This window comes from Haplochromis burtoni, unplaced genomic scaffold, assembly GCF_018398535.1.
Source record: "Haplochromis burtoni strain Fernald_Lab_line unplaced genomic scaffold, NCSU_Asbu1 Contig_60, whole genome shotgun sequence".
Taxonomy (NCBI): Eukaryota; Metazoa; Chordata; class Actinopteri; order Cichliformes; family Cichlidae; genus Haplochromis; species Haplochromis burtoni.
This window is the reverse complement of record NW_024582421.1, coordinates 1,326,521-1,345,529: the sequence shown is the minus strand read 5'-3', so window position 1 is coordinate 1,345,529 and position 19,009 is coordinate 1,326,521. Positions and strand designations below refer to the sequence as shown.

Here is a 19,009-nt window from a genome sequence, read left to right as displayed (position 1 = left end):
TGACCACATAGAGTCACTGGTCCTGAGGTGGGCCGGACCAGTGCATAAAATTACAGAAAAAGTTTTCCAATAAAAAAAATATACATTTTTTCTATCTAGTGTAGAAACAGACATTTCTTTCAATAGAAAAAGTTGTAAAAATTATGAAAATACAGTTTAAAACGTCACAATCTATACACTCGCCAGTGGGCTGTATTGAACTCTTTACCGGGCCCATTCTGGCCTCTGGGCCTTATGTTTGACACCCCTGACTTAGATAAAGGTACTAAGTGATGTATGATAAAACAAACAAGACATGCACACATGATTGCTGCATTGTAAAAATGTTCTTTATTTCATGATTTTATTTTTTTTAACTTTACCTAAAAAAGCGTTGTTTAGTTATTAAAAAGTCTGCGATGTTTAAGATTCTCAGCTTTGATCAAAAACCAGATTTCTACCACTTTTCTCAGAGCGTCGAGCTGAAGCAAAAAAACAACAAAAACGGCCGCGTGGCTGTGCGTGCGTACGTGTGTGTGTGCGTGCGTGGTCAGAGATGCTGGTGCAGCCACAGCGCTGTGTTGAGGAAGCAGTCAACCTGTGTGTCCACTCTGGACAGAGAATGTCCATCTTCAGGAAACCACAGCAACCTGATTTTAAAGAAATAAATGACAGGAATGACTGAGTTGAATATGAGTAAAACCAGTGTGGCAGGGCTCACACTGTCAGATTGTCTTTATGTAGTTTGTTGTGCCCCGTCGTACCTGACAGGTGAACCTCGGCTCTTCAGTGCTTTATAAAGCTCCATCCCCTGGTGTGGAGACACCCTCCTGTCTCTGCCTCCCAGCATCAGCAGCACCGGAGCCTTGATCTGCACATTGTCACACAGCACATTTCTTTACCCACATTTTTGACTCAAAAAACATCACTGTAAAAAAGTCCTGTGTTTACAATTGCAACGACTGAACTTCCACAGGGCGGGCTTAGTTTTTAGAGACACAACTGAGAGTATAAGAGCGGTAACATCATCTCTGAGGCACCTTTGTCTCGTCATTGTAGAGTCTGGGAATTAATCAGCATTGTGAGTTCTAGAGGGGTCTAAAGAAGATTTCCTTATTAAAGCAGCTTTGTAGCTATCGCTTCTGGTCGTTTCATTAAGGTTATCACATGGGATTTTTGTGTTTGACCTTGGCGGCATGTGCGATGGGTGACTTCTGTAACATAGCAGCCAGGGCCTCAGCAGTGGGTATCTGGTCATACGAGTAGTGAAACCCAGCACTGGTGTAACGCCTGGAGATGGGGTGACAGAAAGCATTCACGTATGAAGTGGATTTGATCTGATTCAGCACAACAAAAGCTCTCATCTGTCGATGCATATCTGCCTCACCAGTCCACTATATCACTGGTTCCCAATAGAGTAGCAGCATTAATGACAGGGTTCCTGGCTGCGCACACTCTGTAGGACTCAGGATACTGACCGAGCAGGTGACAGGCCAGGAAACCGCCGTGAGAACCACCTATTGCAGCCAAGCGACCGGGGTCGAGGTTCGGGTCACGCTCCAGCGCAGTAAGCACAGCCCTCTGGGTGAAAGACAAGGAAACCAGGACAGATCATTTCCTTACATCTGCAGGGGTGACTGTGTAAGTGATAGAGCTACATGTGCAGATATGGTCAAATATGGGAAAAATAATTATGTTTTTGTAATTCTGACAAACTGCGTCACTGGCAGGATTTGTTGCTGACATCACTCTTTCCTGGATTTGGGAGCAGAAAAAACAAAAAGGACATACCTGCACATCTTTTACATCCTGGCTCCCAATCTGACCGATCAGTGACAAAATGCTGTGCTGGCCGAACCCCGTGGATCCCCTGTAGTTCACTGGGTAGAGACACAAAATTAGAAAGGGAAAAACCGCAAAATCAAAACTGAAATGTTAAAGAAATACTAACAATATCAATATTAATAATATTAACCCTGAAAGGCTTGTAGTTGTTGTAGATGGCGACTGATTTGCTTGTTCACCAGAAGATATTAAGTTTCTGTATTTTCTTTCTTTTATTAAAATAAAACCAAGATGACATAATGTATCTGGTAATGGTGGGATGATCGTGTATTTATGTATATATATGTATTTTTTTTAAAAAGGTTCATATTTAGAATAAAAAGAATCAGAGACACACTTGGGCCGCGGTTCTCAGCTGACAAAAAAAAAGGTGTGTCGACTCCGGGTCAGGGACAGGGTACTGACCCAAGTGGAGGAGTTTAAGTATGTCAGGGTCCTGTTTATGAGTGATGATAGAGTGGAGCAGGACACCGACCGACTGACTGGTGTGAAGACAAAGCTTTGACTTCGCCTATGGTCACGAGCCTCTGGGTAGTGACTGAAATAATGAGATCACAGATACAAGCTGCAAAAATTAACTTCCTTCAAAGGGTTGCTGGGCTCTCACGAGACAGGGTGAGGAGTCACTGAAGAGGGACTCAGAGTAAAGTTGCTGCTCCTCCACATTGAAAGGGAAAGCTGTGGTAGTTCAGGCAACTGATTAGGAGGGCTCCTAGCCCTTGCATAAGAATGGTATTTCAGGCATGTCCTACAAGAAGGCAGCTCTGGGAAAGACCCAGGACACACTGGAAAGATTATCTCTTGGCTGGCTTTCAAACATCTCAATGTCCCTGAAGGAGGTGGCTGGGGAGAGGGAGGTCTGGGGTTCTATGATTAGACTATGACCCCTGAGAGCTGGACTCAGATAAGCAGCAGAAAATGGGTAGCGAATCAGCGCCTTTACTTTCACATGTGTACTTTTTATGGACTGTTTAATTATTACTATTAACTGAATAAACCAAAAAAGAAACAAATATACCGTTTGCTGTATTTATAACTCTCTGAAGACAACAAGCTAATCCAGTTTTGAATCTTTACCTTAAATTAAATTAAATCCACCTCATTTTCCAAAATGTTAAACTTGTGTGCACGGCATGAGAGCCTGACAAAATCTACGCAGCACATGTATCTCACCCATGAGCACAGCAAAGCCGAGTTTAGCCAGCCCAGCTGTGGTGCTGTTCCACTCTGCAGGGAACTGAGAGTGAGGGCCCCCTAGTGGTGCAAACAGCAATAACAGGAAAACGATTTAATAAATCACCCACGCAGTAGACAGAAAAAAGGCAATAACACGGCATAACAAGTCGGGACATGAATACAGACCATGGATGAAGACCACAAGAGGTGTCCTGGTTTCACCAAGGGGACGAGATGGTTTAACCAAGACTGCACCAAAGTCTAAGCCAGCTGTATAAGACAGAGAGGAAGTAAGAGGACAATGGAGCTGAAACTCAAAACACATCTACTGAAGGAGAAACTGAAAGCTCACGGTAGTTTGCGTTCTCCTCGTCCGATGGAGGAGTCACATCTAGAACTTTCCAGCTGAAGTCAAAGGTCATGAGGGGCTCCTGCAGAGTTTGCCAGGACACGGCCTCACCTGCACGCGGGACAAACCCCACCCTCTGCATGCACGTCCATCCCCGTGGAAACAAGAGGCAGACAAACAGAAACATATCAAATCATTTTAAATAACTGAAAACATTCATTGCATGTTTGTGTTCACATGTGGCGTTGTGGTTTGTCCGACCAGAGTGGGAGGGGTGTTCGGGCTGGAGCAGCAGACCACCATCAGGTCTCTCTGGACTGTCAGCAGTTTCCAGCTGCCATAAAGTTGGGAAGAAGAATCCGAGAGGTCTGAAGAGGAGGAAACAAAGATGGAGGTGAAGAGGGTGAAAGAAGAGATGAAGAATAAACACACGGGCTCTTGACAGGGGTGAAACAAACAGAGAGAAAGGTCAACCCTTAGAGAGGTAAGATGTGCTGTTCTTTTTTTTGGTCTTGTCATACCTTTCTGTTCTCCCTTGTCCTCCTGGTGAAGATTAAACAGTGGAGGAGGAGGAGGGAGAGGTTCAGAAAGAGAATCAGAAGGAGGTGGAGGTGGAGGAGGAAGGGGAGATTCATGAGGCAGAGGAGGAACTGGAACCGGAAGAAAAGGAGAAGGTGGAGGTGGAAGAAAAGGGGAAGGAGTCGTCGGAGAAACAGGAGATGATGAATGAGAAACAGAGGGGGAATCGTCTGGAGGAGGGAAAAGAGGAGATGGGAGAGGACAGGAAGCCCAACATGGGAAAGGGGGAGGGGGGAGCAGAAGAGAGAGGGGAGAAGGAGGAGGAGGAGGGAAAAGAAGTGATGGAGATGAGGACAGGAGGGAAAGAGGAGGGGGAGGAGGAGGAGGTGGTGGTGGTGATAGAGGTGGAGGAGAGGATGGACTCTTACTATCAGAGAGGGAGGTGACTATCTTTGATCTTCTGTCAACTAGGAAGAGACCCTGAAAGAGAGAAACGCAAAATGAGCCATGGTGTGTGTGTGTGTGTGTTTGTGTGTGTAACACAACATGTTATAGACAAAAAGTTATACCAGGTTGTGCCAGAGAAATGTGTTTGTTACCTTCCAGTTCCTGCAGGCGCTGCTGAACATTACTCTCTGGCTGTCTGCAGACCAGCAGCAGGACGGCAGCGCTTCATACATGCCTGCAAACTCACCTGGAACAGAAAGACGCGCAGAGGAGTTCAACTCTCCACCGAGCTCCTCAATCTTTACGAGCAATCACAAGTAACGCTTAAGTTCTCTTGATGCATTAATCTCTTACTGTGAGAATTTATAGTTCTTCAAATCTGAATTTTGAAAAACTCATCCATCACAGTTGCAAAATTCTAATTGAAGCTGACACGAGCCTCTCTTTTGGCACCTTCAGGAACTGTAACGTACCAGCCTGTGGCCTGCTGACAACATCCAGCAGCGTAGATGTCTCCCCGCTTTCCAGATCCAGCTGTGGAGGATGATCCATGAGTCAGTCCGCAGTCAGCCATTAAGAGAAAGAACACACAGACATGCACAAAAACCCCACATACATGAGCACACATACAGCACCTGCTGCAGACTGAGGCACTGGTTGTGAGGACCAAACACTGCACCCTGCAGGTAGATCAGCGTGGACCCATCAGGACTTAGCCTGGGATTAGACACTGAAAGGTTTTCCCCCGACAGACGTTCTGGTTTGGAAGACGAGAGGGCTAGCTGAGCAAAGTGGGGGCACAACTTTAATATATTAACAAACAGACAAAGAGAATGCTCTCACCACAATGTCCACACAGATCAATCTTGAACAAGGCTGACCTGAAAGAGTTTAGACCATCAGAGACATAAAGTGAAGAAGTACGTTTTAAATGTATATGTATACAGAAATCGTGTATTTGCTTCAGTCAAACTAGCTACATTTTCTTTTCATAGTGTCTGAAAACATTCACAAGTTTCAGGGTCATTTTGCTGTTTCTGTAAGCGCAGGTTAGAGAGCTGTAAGCAGCTCTCTAACCTGCGGTTGGAGCAGAACTTCAGTCCGAGTCTGAAGGGTTCATGGTACCAGCCAATGAAAAACACTGCCTGACTGCCAGGAGCCCACAGAGCCTGGAGATAAAAACACACAAACGTACAGAGAGAGAAAAAAACATCCTCCTGTTAGTTTGTATGAAAGTTACTTACAGAATAAGGTGTTTGAACATTTAAGGTTCAGTGCCGTAAACTTCTGCATCCTCACCTGTCCAGGTGAAACATCAGGCGGAACGCCCTCCAACACGCTGGCCGCGCCGATCTCCAAATCCACCACACAAATCGCCGGCTCGCTCCTATTGGTCAGGGCCTCCCCCCAATCTTCACAGTACAAACTCCTGTCCTGATTGGGCATCGGAACCCACGTCCCCCCAAAAAAACAGAACAAGAGTCCGGCACTCAAACACTCTGCTGTAAGGTTAGCAAAACAGCACGAACATATGTTTGCATCATACCTTTCTCCACGCGTGTCCCCCATCTTGCGTTTCGGCTGATGCGTTCTTGCTTCTCTCCGCTACGTACAGCAGTTTGTTCTCACACGCTGACCACGACAGGCAGCCAAACTGGGCTGAAAATAAACACATGTGAGAATAAGTGTTTGTTTGTTTTAAAAATACAGACGTAAATGGATGCAGAACAACATGGCAGCACGGTGATGAGACCGCGTCCTTGATTCTTATCGGTTTCTGGTGGCGATACGTCAGGATTTAGTCTCACCGTCGTCATACACTCGGCCGTGTTTGTCAAGAGCAGTCAGGTTGAGGCATTTTCTGAGGCCGTGGCAGTTCCATATCTAAACAGACACGACCGTAAACAGCAGCCTGTTAAGATGCGCGAACGCAGACATTACAAAATGAAGCGTCCCGTTTTTCTCACCTCGAGGAGCTGGTGACCGCTCGTCTCTCTGATAACAGCTCTCAGGCCTCGAATGGGAGAGAATCCACTCAACAACCTAAAAAAATAAAAGACAAAGAAAAACTGACTCCAAAATTTGATGCAGACAGAGGGATCCCACTGCTTCTCTACTGCACCTCAACCACACTCAGTGGATTTCCAGCTTTCTGAGACACCCTGTGGTGCACTCGTCTGCCTGCTGCTGTGATGTACAAGTAAAACCACCTGAGATCAAGTCAGTAGAAATTTTCAGGCACTGTTTTTTGCCAACCAATTAAGATTTTACATTAGAAAATGTCCCATTATTATTACTATTAAATTATGGCCCAACTCACTCTCCGGACACAGACACACACGGTCCTGGTGGAAGAACAGTCCTGATGCTCTTGTGAGTGTTGCTCTCCGAGATCAACGTGAACTCCTGCAAGTATCGGAGTCTGGAGCATCGGACCAGTTCGCTCTGACTCCACTCTGCACATGGACACAGTGAACATAGAAAAGTTTATTACTTGTCACAGAACAGAGAAAAAGCCATATGTGTCTGCATGACATCCTGGCAAGCAAATGTTAATATAATAAAAGATCGTGTTAACCCGTCAGATTAAACCAAAATATCTGGTCATTTTCTTCACTTGTTATTTTAATGATCCAGTTAAATTATTATTCATGGTTGCACTATTTTCTCCGATAGCTTTTCTCCCCTGTGAGATGGACGGTGGGGGTTGCTGGCTCTCCTTGCAGAGTTAAAGCTGACTCGAGCGTCGATCCCTCAGCTTCACAATCCCGTTTAAAATGAACCAGTAACGTTGAGGCTGAATGGAATTCCCCCGACACAGACGGGTTTACGCTGCAAAGCCTTTTAAACCCTTAAGACAAGGTCACTGCTCTTGTACTCAAACGGCAGGCTCTCACAAAAAAGCAAACAAAACGGCCCTCCACATGGAAACATCTTCTGATTGCTTACGCTGAAATGAAAGCAAGTAGTGAGGAGCTCTTTTAATCTTGCTTGTTGATTCCAGTTAACATGAGGAGAGTGTGAGCTGGATTGGACAACTACTGGACTGAGTGTTTAAAAAAATAACTCCCCCCAATCCCCAAAACAACTCCATAAACTGTCACATTAAGGTGCAAATTAACAGCTTCATACAACCATGGCACGACGTCCCAGTAGTTACTCCACTAGATCATCAGACTAAGATATCAGGTCATATCCAAGACCTACTGACCAAGCGATCACGTCGGTATTAATCACCATACTCACTCACTTATGTACTTACTTATGAACAACTGCTGCTGAAAAGGAAGTATTCTTGAATGTAGATGGCTAGGGTTAACTTTAAGTGCACACTAAATTTAAAAGCACTTCCTACTATGTACTAATAATAAATCGTGTATTTTACTTAAAGAAGTTTCAGCTGGGTGCATTTTATTCCCCCTTTCTCCCACTCCTCTACATTTTGGGGTCAGTACTGAGCAGGTTCGGAGTTTTCAGTTTGTTTTTTCATGAACTATCCATGCAGTGAACATAAATTAGCTGACAGTGGGAAGCCGGGTGGTAATAAATAAATAATGACCATCATCATCATCTGTGCACATATGGGGAGGGAGGGGGAGCGCTCACCTGCTGTCACTGTGTATATCCGGGGCTCCTGGAGCTGCTCTTCTCTCACATGGGCTGAAACAGGCGCAGGCAGGCCGCTCACCTCTCCGTACACCCCGGTGATTTGTCTGGGTTCCATCAGAGCCTGTCGTGGTTCACTCGTAGTTCCTGTCAAGCCTTAAACCCCGAAACTTCAACAGTCGCTGCCGTCCGCTGCACGGTCATACATCGTGCATTAAATGTTAAAACTATATGAAGTCTGAGGCTCACTGCAGCTCGACTCACGAATACCTCCACACAGCTCTGTTAGCGTTTGTATATCGCTTCTTTGGCTGCAGCTCAACATGTCAGAAGAATGATTTTCGCTGCACCAGCGACTCCATGTTGAATTCATGAATGGGCGATACCACTTGGCTCAGGTTGGGGGGGGTGTAGTTGATGGAAATGACCACAGAGAGGCAGCAGAGATCCGTTGAAACATTTACAGTCTGAATGAAAGTGCGAAGAATTTTTTAAAAGTAAAGTGACCAGGACATACTTTTTAAAAACATTATTTTTTTTAGTGGTTACTCGCTGTCCACGGTGATATACAACAACTCTGTTGCTTGTGAAGCTCGCACACAAGAATTTCACTCACATGTGCTGTACCAATGTACCTGCACATGTGATGTGACAATAAAAGTGATTTGATTTGATTTGATATATAAATAGGGATTTTGGCAGCGTGAAATCTGTCTCATGATTAATGAGGTGTTTTCTTTCTGAAAAAACAGACTAAACTTGGCCAAACTACACTGTACAATTACTATGCTCCGAGCTTGGAAAATTATTCTTAAAGGTAATTAGAGCTTAAATCACAACAATTTCACATATTTTAGGATTTTCATGTAAAGCACCTGTGCTCACACTAACACTTAAATCCGCTAAATATCATGTTTCCAGGCAGAAACTAGACCTCCTTTCTGATGTAACTTTATGAACTTAGGAGAAAACAGCGTGCTTAAATTCTCTTTATTCAAACTTTTGTCAAGAAGCACCAATAAGATAGTTTGGTGAGATCATAACTTTTATCCAGGGTGAGGGGTCAAACCTGTTGGCTTTGACCCTTTAGAAACCCAAACTGCTCACTCATCAGCAGCTCTGATTAGTGGTGTGTATGTTATCATCCAACATTTTATAAACACATATCTCCATAAACCCCAATCTTCACTTTATCTACAGTACATACACATGGATAGATGGTATGAGTCACCAACCTGCAACAAAAATACAAGAGAAAAAAAAAAAGAGGCAGCAGATTCATTTTACCATCTTTATCCAATAATTCTGTCTGTAAACAAGTTGTAGTATTTTTTTTAAGTCTTAAAAAACCACGCACATTATGTCCCCTTTAATAAATTATTATTAAAATACAATTCTTCACTATAAATGGTTAAAATGAAATACAACTCCAAAAAAAATATGAATACAAACATGACAATATTACCTCTTATTTGATTCTCCCCCCCCCCCCCCTTTTTTTTTCCTTTTTAATTTTCAATTGTCATGATTGAATGAATTTCCAATAAAACACACCCCCACACAAAACACCACACACATTTTCCTTTAGGTTGCATTGTTTGTAAAGTTAGTTTCTGGTTTGGCAGCTGAAATGTAGCGAGGCAGTGTTTTTCCAGAATACGTCCTTGGCTCTTTTAACATCAGTTCATTATTGGATAGGTTAAGATATTAAATGGGACCATAGGTATCAAAATGTAAAATACCCGCCTCACCGGTCAGATGACAGGAAAACAGATTGAACTGAGTGTGACTCTGTAAGTGAGATTTTACCTTTTCCTCTGTATTTGCACTGAATTGAGTCGTTATAATCCCACTGAAAGGAAGTTCTGCTTTGTTTCACAGCTCATGTTCACTGTGGAGAATCAGAAACGCTATGGCAGCAAAGCCGGCGCCTGATTTGAAAGAACATCGGGACCTGTCCTCCGCAAACTGAGAATAAACGCTGGCCGCCTTAAATTTGGAGAATGACACTGCATGTGAAGAGCACAAGAGGCAAAAAAACGAACAAACAAACAAAAATAACCCTGTTTGCTGAGTGTATGCTTGCGAAGAGCTGAAGGCATCACGTTGTATCCATGAAAGGAGTTCCTCGGTTTCTTCATTGTGGCCGTGCTCTTACATGACATCGGCACGTTTGTCCCGGACCTTGTTCCTCTGTTTAGTTCTGGCTTTGAAGGCAGCCGAGTTGAAAAGATGCTGTTTAAGCCAAAAAATAAAAGCAAGGTTGTAATCACACACCGGTCATTTCAAACGCTACATTTTTAAAGAAAATACTCAAAGGCAGAGGTCAGATTGTTTCAGCAGAAGCTGCTGTTACCTTCTCAAACCGTGAGATCTTGTTGCCTTTGACCGCAGCGTCCAGGATGAGTGGTGGGCCAAGGCCAAAGATGTCTCTCAGTAGTTGGTTGAACTGCACCAAAACAAAAATTAGACGATAAAACCGATTTTCCTTTGTTGCATTTATGCTATGCAGACTGCGATGCAGGAGGATGGGCAATAAATGTATGTTTTATTCCATAAACAAAGCTATTTTTGGCAGCTCCCTTGCTACAAGGAGTCGTGAGAGCGGGGAGCTCTGCCTGTTTGATTTGGCAGTTTTATGCCACATGCCCTTCCTGGGATTTGTATCTCTAGCTGGAATCAAACCAGCAACCTTTCACTTGACAAGTCCCACTTATATGCAACTCTCACCTGTACCACAAGTGGAGGGTACATACAAAAGGCATCTTAAAAAATCCAGTTAAAAAAAACAAAACAACAAAACATTAAACTTACTAAATTAAGCACCACGTCATGCCTTCTTAAAGGTATAGTATCTCATTCTAGTGGATTTTTTCAGTAGAGGCGTCACTTTAAACATTGGATCATTTAGTTCAGAGTGTTTGTGCATCATTTCATAGCTTATTTGCCCTAAATAAACCTAACAGAGGCAGTGGGATTTGCCCACACAAGCGGCTCGTGTGTAGGTGTGCTCATTGTGTGCCGACTGGCATATCCTCCACACAAAATTACATTTGGTATCCTCGCAGCCTGCTGGCTGAGCAGCCAGTACCAGTCTTCCCACTCAACTTCAGGTTTTTGTTTTCTGCAGTCGGTGCAAGATGTGACAGAAGACAAGACTGAAGAGACAGAAAGCACCGAGCAGCGGCAGTAAATGAGGCTGTATGAAAACAAGCCCACTCTGGTGATCAATGATAAAGACGAAGGCATTTTGTTCCGTTTCCTCACCTGCAGATGGTCTCTGACTCCAGACTCGAGGATCTCTTTGAAGGCGTCGTAGATCCTTCTCCTCACCCAGCTGTCAATGTAAACGTTCTCCACTCCAAACCTGATTTTCTCTTCTGTGAAGTCCTCGTTCTGGAGAAAGAAATGAGAAGTGAGAAGCTCAGATGTGGGTAAAGCGATGTTGAAGAAAGCTACTCAGCGACTTAAAACAGAACATCGGGCACCTAAAAACATTTCTGTCAGTCTTTACACGGCTTCAACATGAGATAACATACCTCTATGTAATGCAGCACCTCTCTGAAGATGGAGCGTTGTTTCCTTCTGTCGTTCTTGGCTCTGTGCTTGTTGCCGTCTGTGGCCAAACTCTTCAGGCATTCACACAGACTTTCACCGTCCTCCACCTCAAACTCCTGCAGACATTCACACGCAAATATGTAGTGCACTAACACAGGAGACGTTTAAACCTATACGCCTGTAAGTGAGTGTACTTGTCTGTTCTTATTGTTCAGGTGTGTACCTCGTCTATCTCTCGCCCCAGCTCCACCAGCAGGGCGATGGTCTCTCCTACTGCGATTCTGTAGTTCACATCGCTGCTCTGAAGACACGCCTGTAGTTTAGGGAGGTGACTACAGCAAGAAAGAGGCATACGATTACCAATTAGCTACACTGCTAGATACTACTGCTGTCGCCTCTCAGTTTAAAACTAAAGTCAGTTGCCAGTCATAACAGAAGATGCCATAAGAAGGTTGTTTTACTCACTGGCTGAGCAGCACAGTCAGTCTAGAAGTGGGACAGATGGTGACCAGCAGTGACCAGGCCTGCAGGGCAGCAGTGTGCAGACCTGCACTTCCAGGTTTTGGTGTGGGCAGAACTCCCTCTCCATTAGGGTACGAAGACATGAACACACTCTCCAGAAGAGCCAATGACTTGATTAAGTCCTGTGAGGAGGTAACATCAATGCATAACAGCATAAGTTATTTAAGTCTTTTTCTTTTACTCTGAAAACGTCCAGCTTATGCTTCTTAGAATTAAACTGATAAGCTACAAAGTGTTCTCACCTCTCCATCTTCAGCAGATGAGACATAGCAGCACATCCCCAGAGTCCTGGCACACTAACGGGGACACAGATGTAACAACGGTCAAACTAACACACAAGCATCTGAGGGCAGACAGCGACACTTCATGTGTGATCCTAACACAATCTGGGCTTGGTTAGAATCTAAATCATGCAGATAACATTTAAGCAGAAGATAAAAAACACCCCTCCCCCCTCCGAATAGGCCATCCTAAATCCAGATCTGCATTAACGTTCACAAGTTTCATGTGATTACTCACACTCTGGCGAGCTGCTATGCTGGCACTGCTGTCACTCAAGGTGGCCGTGAGAGGCGGGCGAAGCATTTTGAAGCCCTCCTCCGCCTCGTCTCCGCCCCCCAGCTGAATGCAGAGCAGAGCAAAAACCGTGGCCGACGCCGCCTTCTCCTCCCCGCTGCCTGGACACACGAGGAGAAAAAGTTTCATCAGTACCTGCAGTTTTTAAATCATTCTCACGCTTCTGTTCCATTTAAAAAAAACAAGCAAAAAAAAAAAAACAACAACACAGTTTTCATAAATCTTTTGAATTTCTACAAAGTGGCATCAACAGGTTAGCAGAAAGCAAGATTAACTGAAACAATCCAGACCCATTCATGTTGTTTTGCATTACCTTTTCTGAGGCTCCTTTCCAGGCAGTCGCTGATGGTGAGGCGCCTCTCTGTCAGGAAGTCGTACAGCACTCTGGAGGAGAAGGCCTGTCGCAACGACTCAAGAGCAGCTAGACGAGTCTTTGCACTAAGACATGAGGAAGAAAACAACAACAAAAGGTGTTGAAGCCATTTTTTTGCAGTTAATAATGCCATTGCATGCTCATTTTTCTTTCTTGACACTTCTTGATTGATTAAAAAAAAAAAAAAAAAACTGTTTCTCACCTCTTATCAGTCAGGTTGTCTATACACAGTTTGAGTTTGTCTTCCGTTTCTTCCTGGGCAGTTTGCTCATCCACCTGCTCACTTCCTGTGTCAGATCAAACAACACAGAAAACTGATACGACTGCATTAAAAGGCAACTGTTTGAAGTTTTGACTGGAGACTCCGGCCACAGATACATAGATCGTTTAGAGGCAAATCAATTCGAAAATAATGGTCCTAACCCAGACTGAATGCAGATGCAGAAGGAATGAATTGTGCAGTGTATTTACCCGTGCCCTCTTCCACCACCGAGGTGCTCTCGCTGGCACTGCTGTAGTGGCTGAGAACGTCCGACGTCAGCTCATCATCGCTGGCTGCCGCCTCTCCCTTTACTCCATTTTTAGCACCTGGAGACGGAAAAGATAAAATAAGAAAAAACAGCAGAGCAAAAGGATTTATATTTGGAAGAAGATGGATGGAAACTGTATACATTGATGCTTTAATGTCTAACATAAGTCCTTTTTTGTTTTTGTTATAAAACACAACAGAAGTTGGCTCAAACCTTTTGATTAGCGCTCCCAATAATTATGTGATTAAAGAAGATCTGGATGACACTGAGGCCCTCTTATGTCACTATAAGCAGCTCACTTCCAATCATATGCAAAAAAACATTACAGTAAAACTGAAACCTGTTCTGCCATTTACCAAGGCAGCAGGACGTGTTGAGTAACCCATCACTTATATTACCTGTTAGCACAACTTCCTCTTAGTGTGAAGCTTACCAAACTAACAGGAAAAAAAAAAACAAACCCAAACACATCTGTGATAGTTGAAAAAAGCTGCGTAATTCTTCGACTTTTCCATAAACACCAGGAAGCAGCCAAACTCGCACAAACACCAGAACGGTGTTAGATTCAGTGGAACAAAAAAATTCAATGCTAAATATTTTAGTCTGACTTTAGTGGTCAGAATCGCTTCATTTGTATGCACATGGTATAGCAAAGAAAAAAAATGTTTTCAAGCATTTTTCTTTTATGCTCGGTTTTTTAAGACCACCTTACATCTGCTGCATATTAGGAATCTTTTTTTTTTTTTTTTAATTAAAAATAAATAAATAACAACAACACACAAACCAAGAGAAAGGAGCCAAAATGTAATGACATGCTGCAGTGGAATATAAAAAAATAAATAAGCAAAACACAAGGAAAGTGAAAAAGTGCATCACACCAAGCGGCCTCCCATTCTACTAAATGACAAGTAAGCGGAATGTTCCACAGAAAAGTGCTCCATTAGGATAACATGATACTATGAAGTCTCTAACCACAGCAAACACCAGATAACTCAAGGATTTTCCGTTAGGTAATGCTCCGTCATCTTTTATTTGTTTATTAGCGCCAGATGTTCTGTTTCCACACAGCTCTGCCGTGTGTGTATGAGAAGGGCTAAGAGTGAGGCATGCCGAGCTAAGCTAACACTCCTGCTGGCTCAGGACTTTCTACTGTTGTTGGGATTACTGAAGACCAGTGTGGTTTTCATTTATTCGTTCATTCAGTGTGTGGGATCCAGAACGGTCAGACTGTGTGTGCGCGAGTATGCGTGTGTTTAGGTGTTCGTGTCGAGGTCAAACAGGACAGCTGGGGTAGCCCAAAGGTCACCGGTGTTGGAGCAATTCGAAATAGGAAAGTCACTCCATTCTGTTCAATACCAAACACAAAAGCACAGCAAATACACAAACTTTGTTGACACATTTTGCAATATCTTGTAGTTATTTCCACCTGTTTTCCCAGATAAAAAGAAATGAAAAGAAACTAGGACCATGTTTGACCTCAGAGTAAAGAGTGTAAACTAGGCTAAAGTTCAGCCATTTGACTGGAGTGGACTCAGTTGTTGAGCCACTGTTGTCAGATCTTAAGTTTTACCTTTCCTTTACAGAGTTTCTTACCTGTATTCACAAGCCAAGCACTGCTTAATTCCTTTGTCATCATTGCTGATTAATTCCCATCCATCATTTAAAGGCTCTGGAAACAGTACGAGCAACAACTGCTACACCTAATATTTGGGTGTAGCAGGTATTATTGCCACTACACCAAATGTCTCTACCAAGAATCGGTTCATGATTCCTAGCAACAACTGCTCTCTACTTAATAGTTAACAATCACATAACTCTTTTCTTTTAAATAATTGGGAAACAACACATGAGGAAATACAGGAAAAAATGTAAATTCAGAAAAAAAGACGATGATCGAAACAGCGTTCCTTGAAGTGCGCTTTCCTTATGTGATGTTCTGATTACTCTGACAGAATGGCCCGAGGCAAACATACTGTTGGTAGCTGAGATAACACACTCTGTGGGCCAATATCAGTCGGCAGTTTCCCAGTCACCATCCTTGAACTGCTGGTCACTTCACTGGTTACACAGAGCTCCACACCTTCCTACGCAGGCCTGCCCACACACAGCTCAGTTAGTGAAGTGTGAGCTCCCCGCCAGGACTCACGTGTCCTCTCCACATTGCCACTTTATGCTTACGTAGCAGTCACTCACACGGCTCCAGCAGTTGGTCGGCCACTTGGAAATAAGGCTCTGCTGACAGATTCGAGCAGAGGAGGTGGGAGCTTTTTAAAAAGCCCACATGCTATAGATGGAGGACATAGGACTCCAATGGCTAAATTAACCTGCATTCTCCTTGCAGGCACTTTGCTAAACATCTGAATGGATCACTACCCCTACAGTTGGAGAAGTCAAGCAGCACAGCTAATATTCAGACATCTATTTTTCTCACCGTCAGCGCTTGTTCTTCTAAAACTGCAACCCCTGTTTGAAGTCATCCAGAAACAGACCTTGAAGGAAAACTAAATTCTTCAACTTAAAATACCACACCACGCGGAGTGTTGCAGGAAACCGATGCATAAATCTGCATCGATAACAAAAACTACTGTTTTTAGAGTTTAAATAGTCTGTTTCTACTGGAATATGTAGAAGTGTTCTCTACTGGTACTGCTGGTTGTCAGTGCTGTCTCCATTCACAATCATTTATTGCTTGAGAGGTTAAAGATAGCTTTAAAAGGTTGTCTTTGTATCTCTCTCACATAGGACTTTGTCAGTCATTTCTCATAATTATCCATCATCAACTGAATAATATGAGGTGTTCCACAAGGTTGTATCCTGGGCCCCATCCTGTTAGCACTGTACTTGCCTTCTCCCAGGCAAATAAGTCATTTTAATGATATTTATATCTGCATATTGTCAGCTTCGCACTATTTTTAAGTAGATTATTTAAAACACTGTACTACTGAATTATCTGAATAAAGCTAAATACTGACAATACACGTGGTTCTTGTTTCTTCCCCTGTTGGCCTCTTCCCAAAGATAATGAAATTCTTTGGTTCTCCTTCTTCTTTTCTTAAGCCTATCCTCTGTAATCTGGGATTCTTCCTTTAGCCACACTTACACTTTGGACCAGCATGTAAAATACTTGGTTTCCCCATGTTTCTACCAGCTGGGGATTATTGCTGAACTGTGGCTCATAACTTTAAACCCTGTTATCCTGCATAAATTAAACAACTTCAAAAATTTACACTGAAATTCTCCCCGTCCATCCATCCCGTACATTAAAGTTTGCAGAAAGCTTTGGGTTTCAAAGGAAGCTCAAACATTAACATGATTATATTATGTGTTAATAAGGAACATGTGACAGTAAGTTAGGGATTGCCACATAGAGCAATGTGTCACCAGTGACTTTAACTCAGCGTCCAGAATGTCACGCTGACATGACATTGCTTACACATGACATAGTCGCACAGGAAGCAACAAATAATTGTTTATGGTATTAGTGCAGGTAAGAAGAGGAAAAATTCCAGTTCAAGATCAGAGTAGATGGTGATAAAACAAGAAAAGTTTTTTTAAAATAAATAAATAAACCAAACACCTGGAAGTGCAGCAGGACGGGTGGATGAAAAGGTCAAAAGTCATTAGATGACATTCATACTTCTGTAATGTCTGTCTTTTAATCTTGCCTTAAAGCCAGGACAAGTGCATGGTGTTCACGTGAGACGTGCACACAAAGAATGAGAACATTCAGATATAACTGCTACATCTTATTAAAGTGAACAGCCAAGGCACGCAGAAGGAAGAGTGCAGCTGGAATAGACGACAACGACATGGTCGTTTGATTTGCTGCATGCACTATCATGAGGTTCAAGAGCTTCTGGACAAGGTTAGAACCAGATGTAGAAGCTGGGGTCGGGAGTCAAGAATCAGAGGAGTTACCTTTGAGTGACGCCTTAGTCGACAGCTGCAGCTGAAGAACCTCCTGACGGAGAGAGCCTGGACATGATGGAATGAACGGATGGTTGAAATAGATTGTATATTTGGAGCAAGAGCAGTGGACAGGTTCATGAACGGAGGGGAAGGTGAATGTAATGCAAGAATGGCCATGATGGAGAAGAAAACATGAAAAATGGGCATTCACTTCTGTATTGCAACCTTTTTTTGCATTTATTGATGCATTCATATGTAAATGAGCTTAAATAATAATTCTCAATGCAGAAGTCTGCAGCTATTAAAAAAATGCATCAAGCTTTCCTGGACCGCTCCTCGCGCTTATTAGTGTCAAACTGACTTTAGCATTAACGCCAAGCAAATGCAGACTGCACTGCTAAGCTGTAGCACTGATTATACCCACATGGATGTGCACGACAGGGTCCAAAACAACTCGCATGCTAAAGTTAGGAAGCAACAGGCTGCCCGTCTGTTAGCGTCTATTCCATATGGCAAAAATACCCCTGCTTCAAACTGCTAGTCTTTCTTCCAAGTGTACTGTTAGATCTGTTCAAACCGTATTCAGACTTCTATTCCCTTATATTCCTGCTTGAGCTCGAGTTAGCATGGCTGCTATTGCTACTTACCCGGCTTACCGGAGCCACGTTTCCCCGTCTTACTCCGCGGCATTTCGAGCAGCTTTGATCCTCCGTTTCACAACAAAGCTAGCTGAGGTTAGCTAGCTCAAGGATTTGAACGACGGCCGTGAAAACAGCAGGAACTGCAGCCTGTTCGTATTTACAAGGATTAGGGGGGGTTGTTGATATTTTTAAGCCACCTGCTTTCGTGTTATCGCTGGCTAGCCTCCGTTACGATCACCAACCAACACCACGTTCCGTAACTTTTCGCTTTCTTCAGTCTATGAATAAAGAGTTGTCCGTTGGCGGAAAAGTGGCTGTCTTTAGCAGCTGCCCCGGTGTATTATCTATGATTTTCCCCGGGTAATCTATATCTAATACTAGGGTGAGATGGTAAGTATTTTTCAAAGCGTTTGGGACGGAGTTTTGAGCACGCTGTAGTCGCCAAGTCCACCATCTTCCCCTCAGTAGCTACTGATAAAACCGGCAGCCGGGGTTGCCAGGTTTGTTCGGTTAAAGTCCCTCCTTTCCGTTTACGTGTAAAGCCAACGTCACGCGTCGTAAATGAAGTTCCTTTGTGGACTTGATATGATTAAATAAATTGAGTCATGCATTTGTTTTGAACTGAAGTTTGAATTTCTGGGGTTTTCATACCAAACGGCTCGCCTTTAATCGTGTTTTATTGATTCAAAGGTGTGAGCCATGAGTCGAATTTGGGGAAAACACATTTACATCCCTCCAGACTCATGCTTGGAGATGAACATTTTACCAATGTAATCTTGAATTTAAATCTTTTACTGTATCCGATTTGGGTATTATTCACAACACAGTATCGAGACCTGACATTTGGAGATGGTGGCACTAACAATAAATACAGGATACGGAGCGTGAGGTGGGGGAACCTCAAACTTTGTCTTTAAACCATGGTTTAAAGACAAAGAGGCAAGGCTTAGATGGACCTGTGCATAACAGGATTAATGGA

The 19,009-nt window shown here is 43.3% G+C and overlaps 2 protein-coding genes across 3 annotated transcripts; both read right to left on the bottom strand.

The window, feature by feature from the left end:
- Positions 1–311: 311 nt before the first annotated feature.
- zgc:136971 (S9 family peptidase) lies at positions 312–8,784 on the bottom strand. Its single transcript, XM_005937847.3, has 21 exons — positions 7,922–8,784; positions 6,636–6,771; positions 6,283–6,358; positions 6,124–6,199; positions 5,862–5,974; positions 5,615–5,749; positions 5,393–5,484; positions 5,159–5,196; positions 4,951–5,072; positions 4,789–4,849; positions 4,468–4,562; positions 4,297–4,348; positions 3,611–3,717; positions 3,353–3,485; positions 3,187–3,270; positions 2,998–3,078; positions 1,771–1,859; positions 1,367–1,560; positions 1,167–1,269; positions 744–850; positions 312–629 (listed from the first exon to the last, which is right to left on the bottom strand). Exons 1-21 carry the CDS (start codon positions 8,037–8,039, stop codon positions 530–532), a joined length of 2,112 nt encoding a protein of 703 aa, XP_005937909.1. The 5' UTR covers positions 8,040–8,784; the 3' UTR covers positions 312–529.
- Positions 8,785–8,896: 112 nt separating this feature from the next.
- On the bottom strand, positions 8,897–18,548 carry ifrd2 (interferon-related developmental regulator 2). 2 transcript variants are annotated; one of them, XM_005937848.3, is made up of 13 exons: positions 18,037–18,548; positions 17,399–17,455; positions 13,422–13,538; positions 13,153–13,237; positions 12,891–13,015; positions 12,521–12,678; positions 12,244–12,297; positions 11,945–12,123; positions 11,703–11,811; positions 11,461–11,595; positions 11,189–11,317; positions 10,278–10,370; positions 8,897–10,156 (listed from the first exon to the last, which is right to left on the bottom strand). In XM_005937848.3, exons 1-13 carry the CDS (start codon positions 18,077–18,079, stop codon positions 10,076–10,078), a joined length of 1,365 nt encoding a protein of 454 aa, XP_005937910.1. In that variant the 5' UTR covers positions 18,080–18,548; the 3' UTR covers positions 8,897–10,075. The 2 variants fall into 2 exon arrangements, with proteins under 2 accessions (XP_005937910.1, XP_005937911.1); XM_005937849.3 differs by lacking the exon at positions 17,399–17,455 and having other exon boundaries at positions 18,037–18,547.
- Positions 18,549–19,009: the final 461 nt, after the last annotated feature.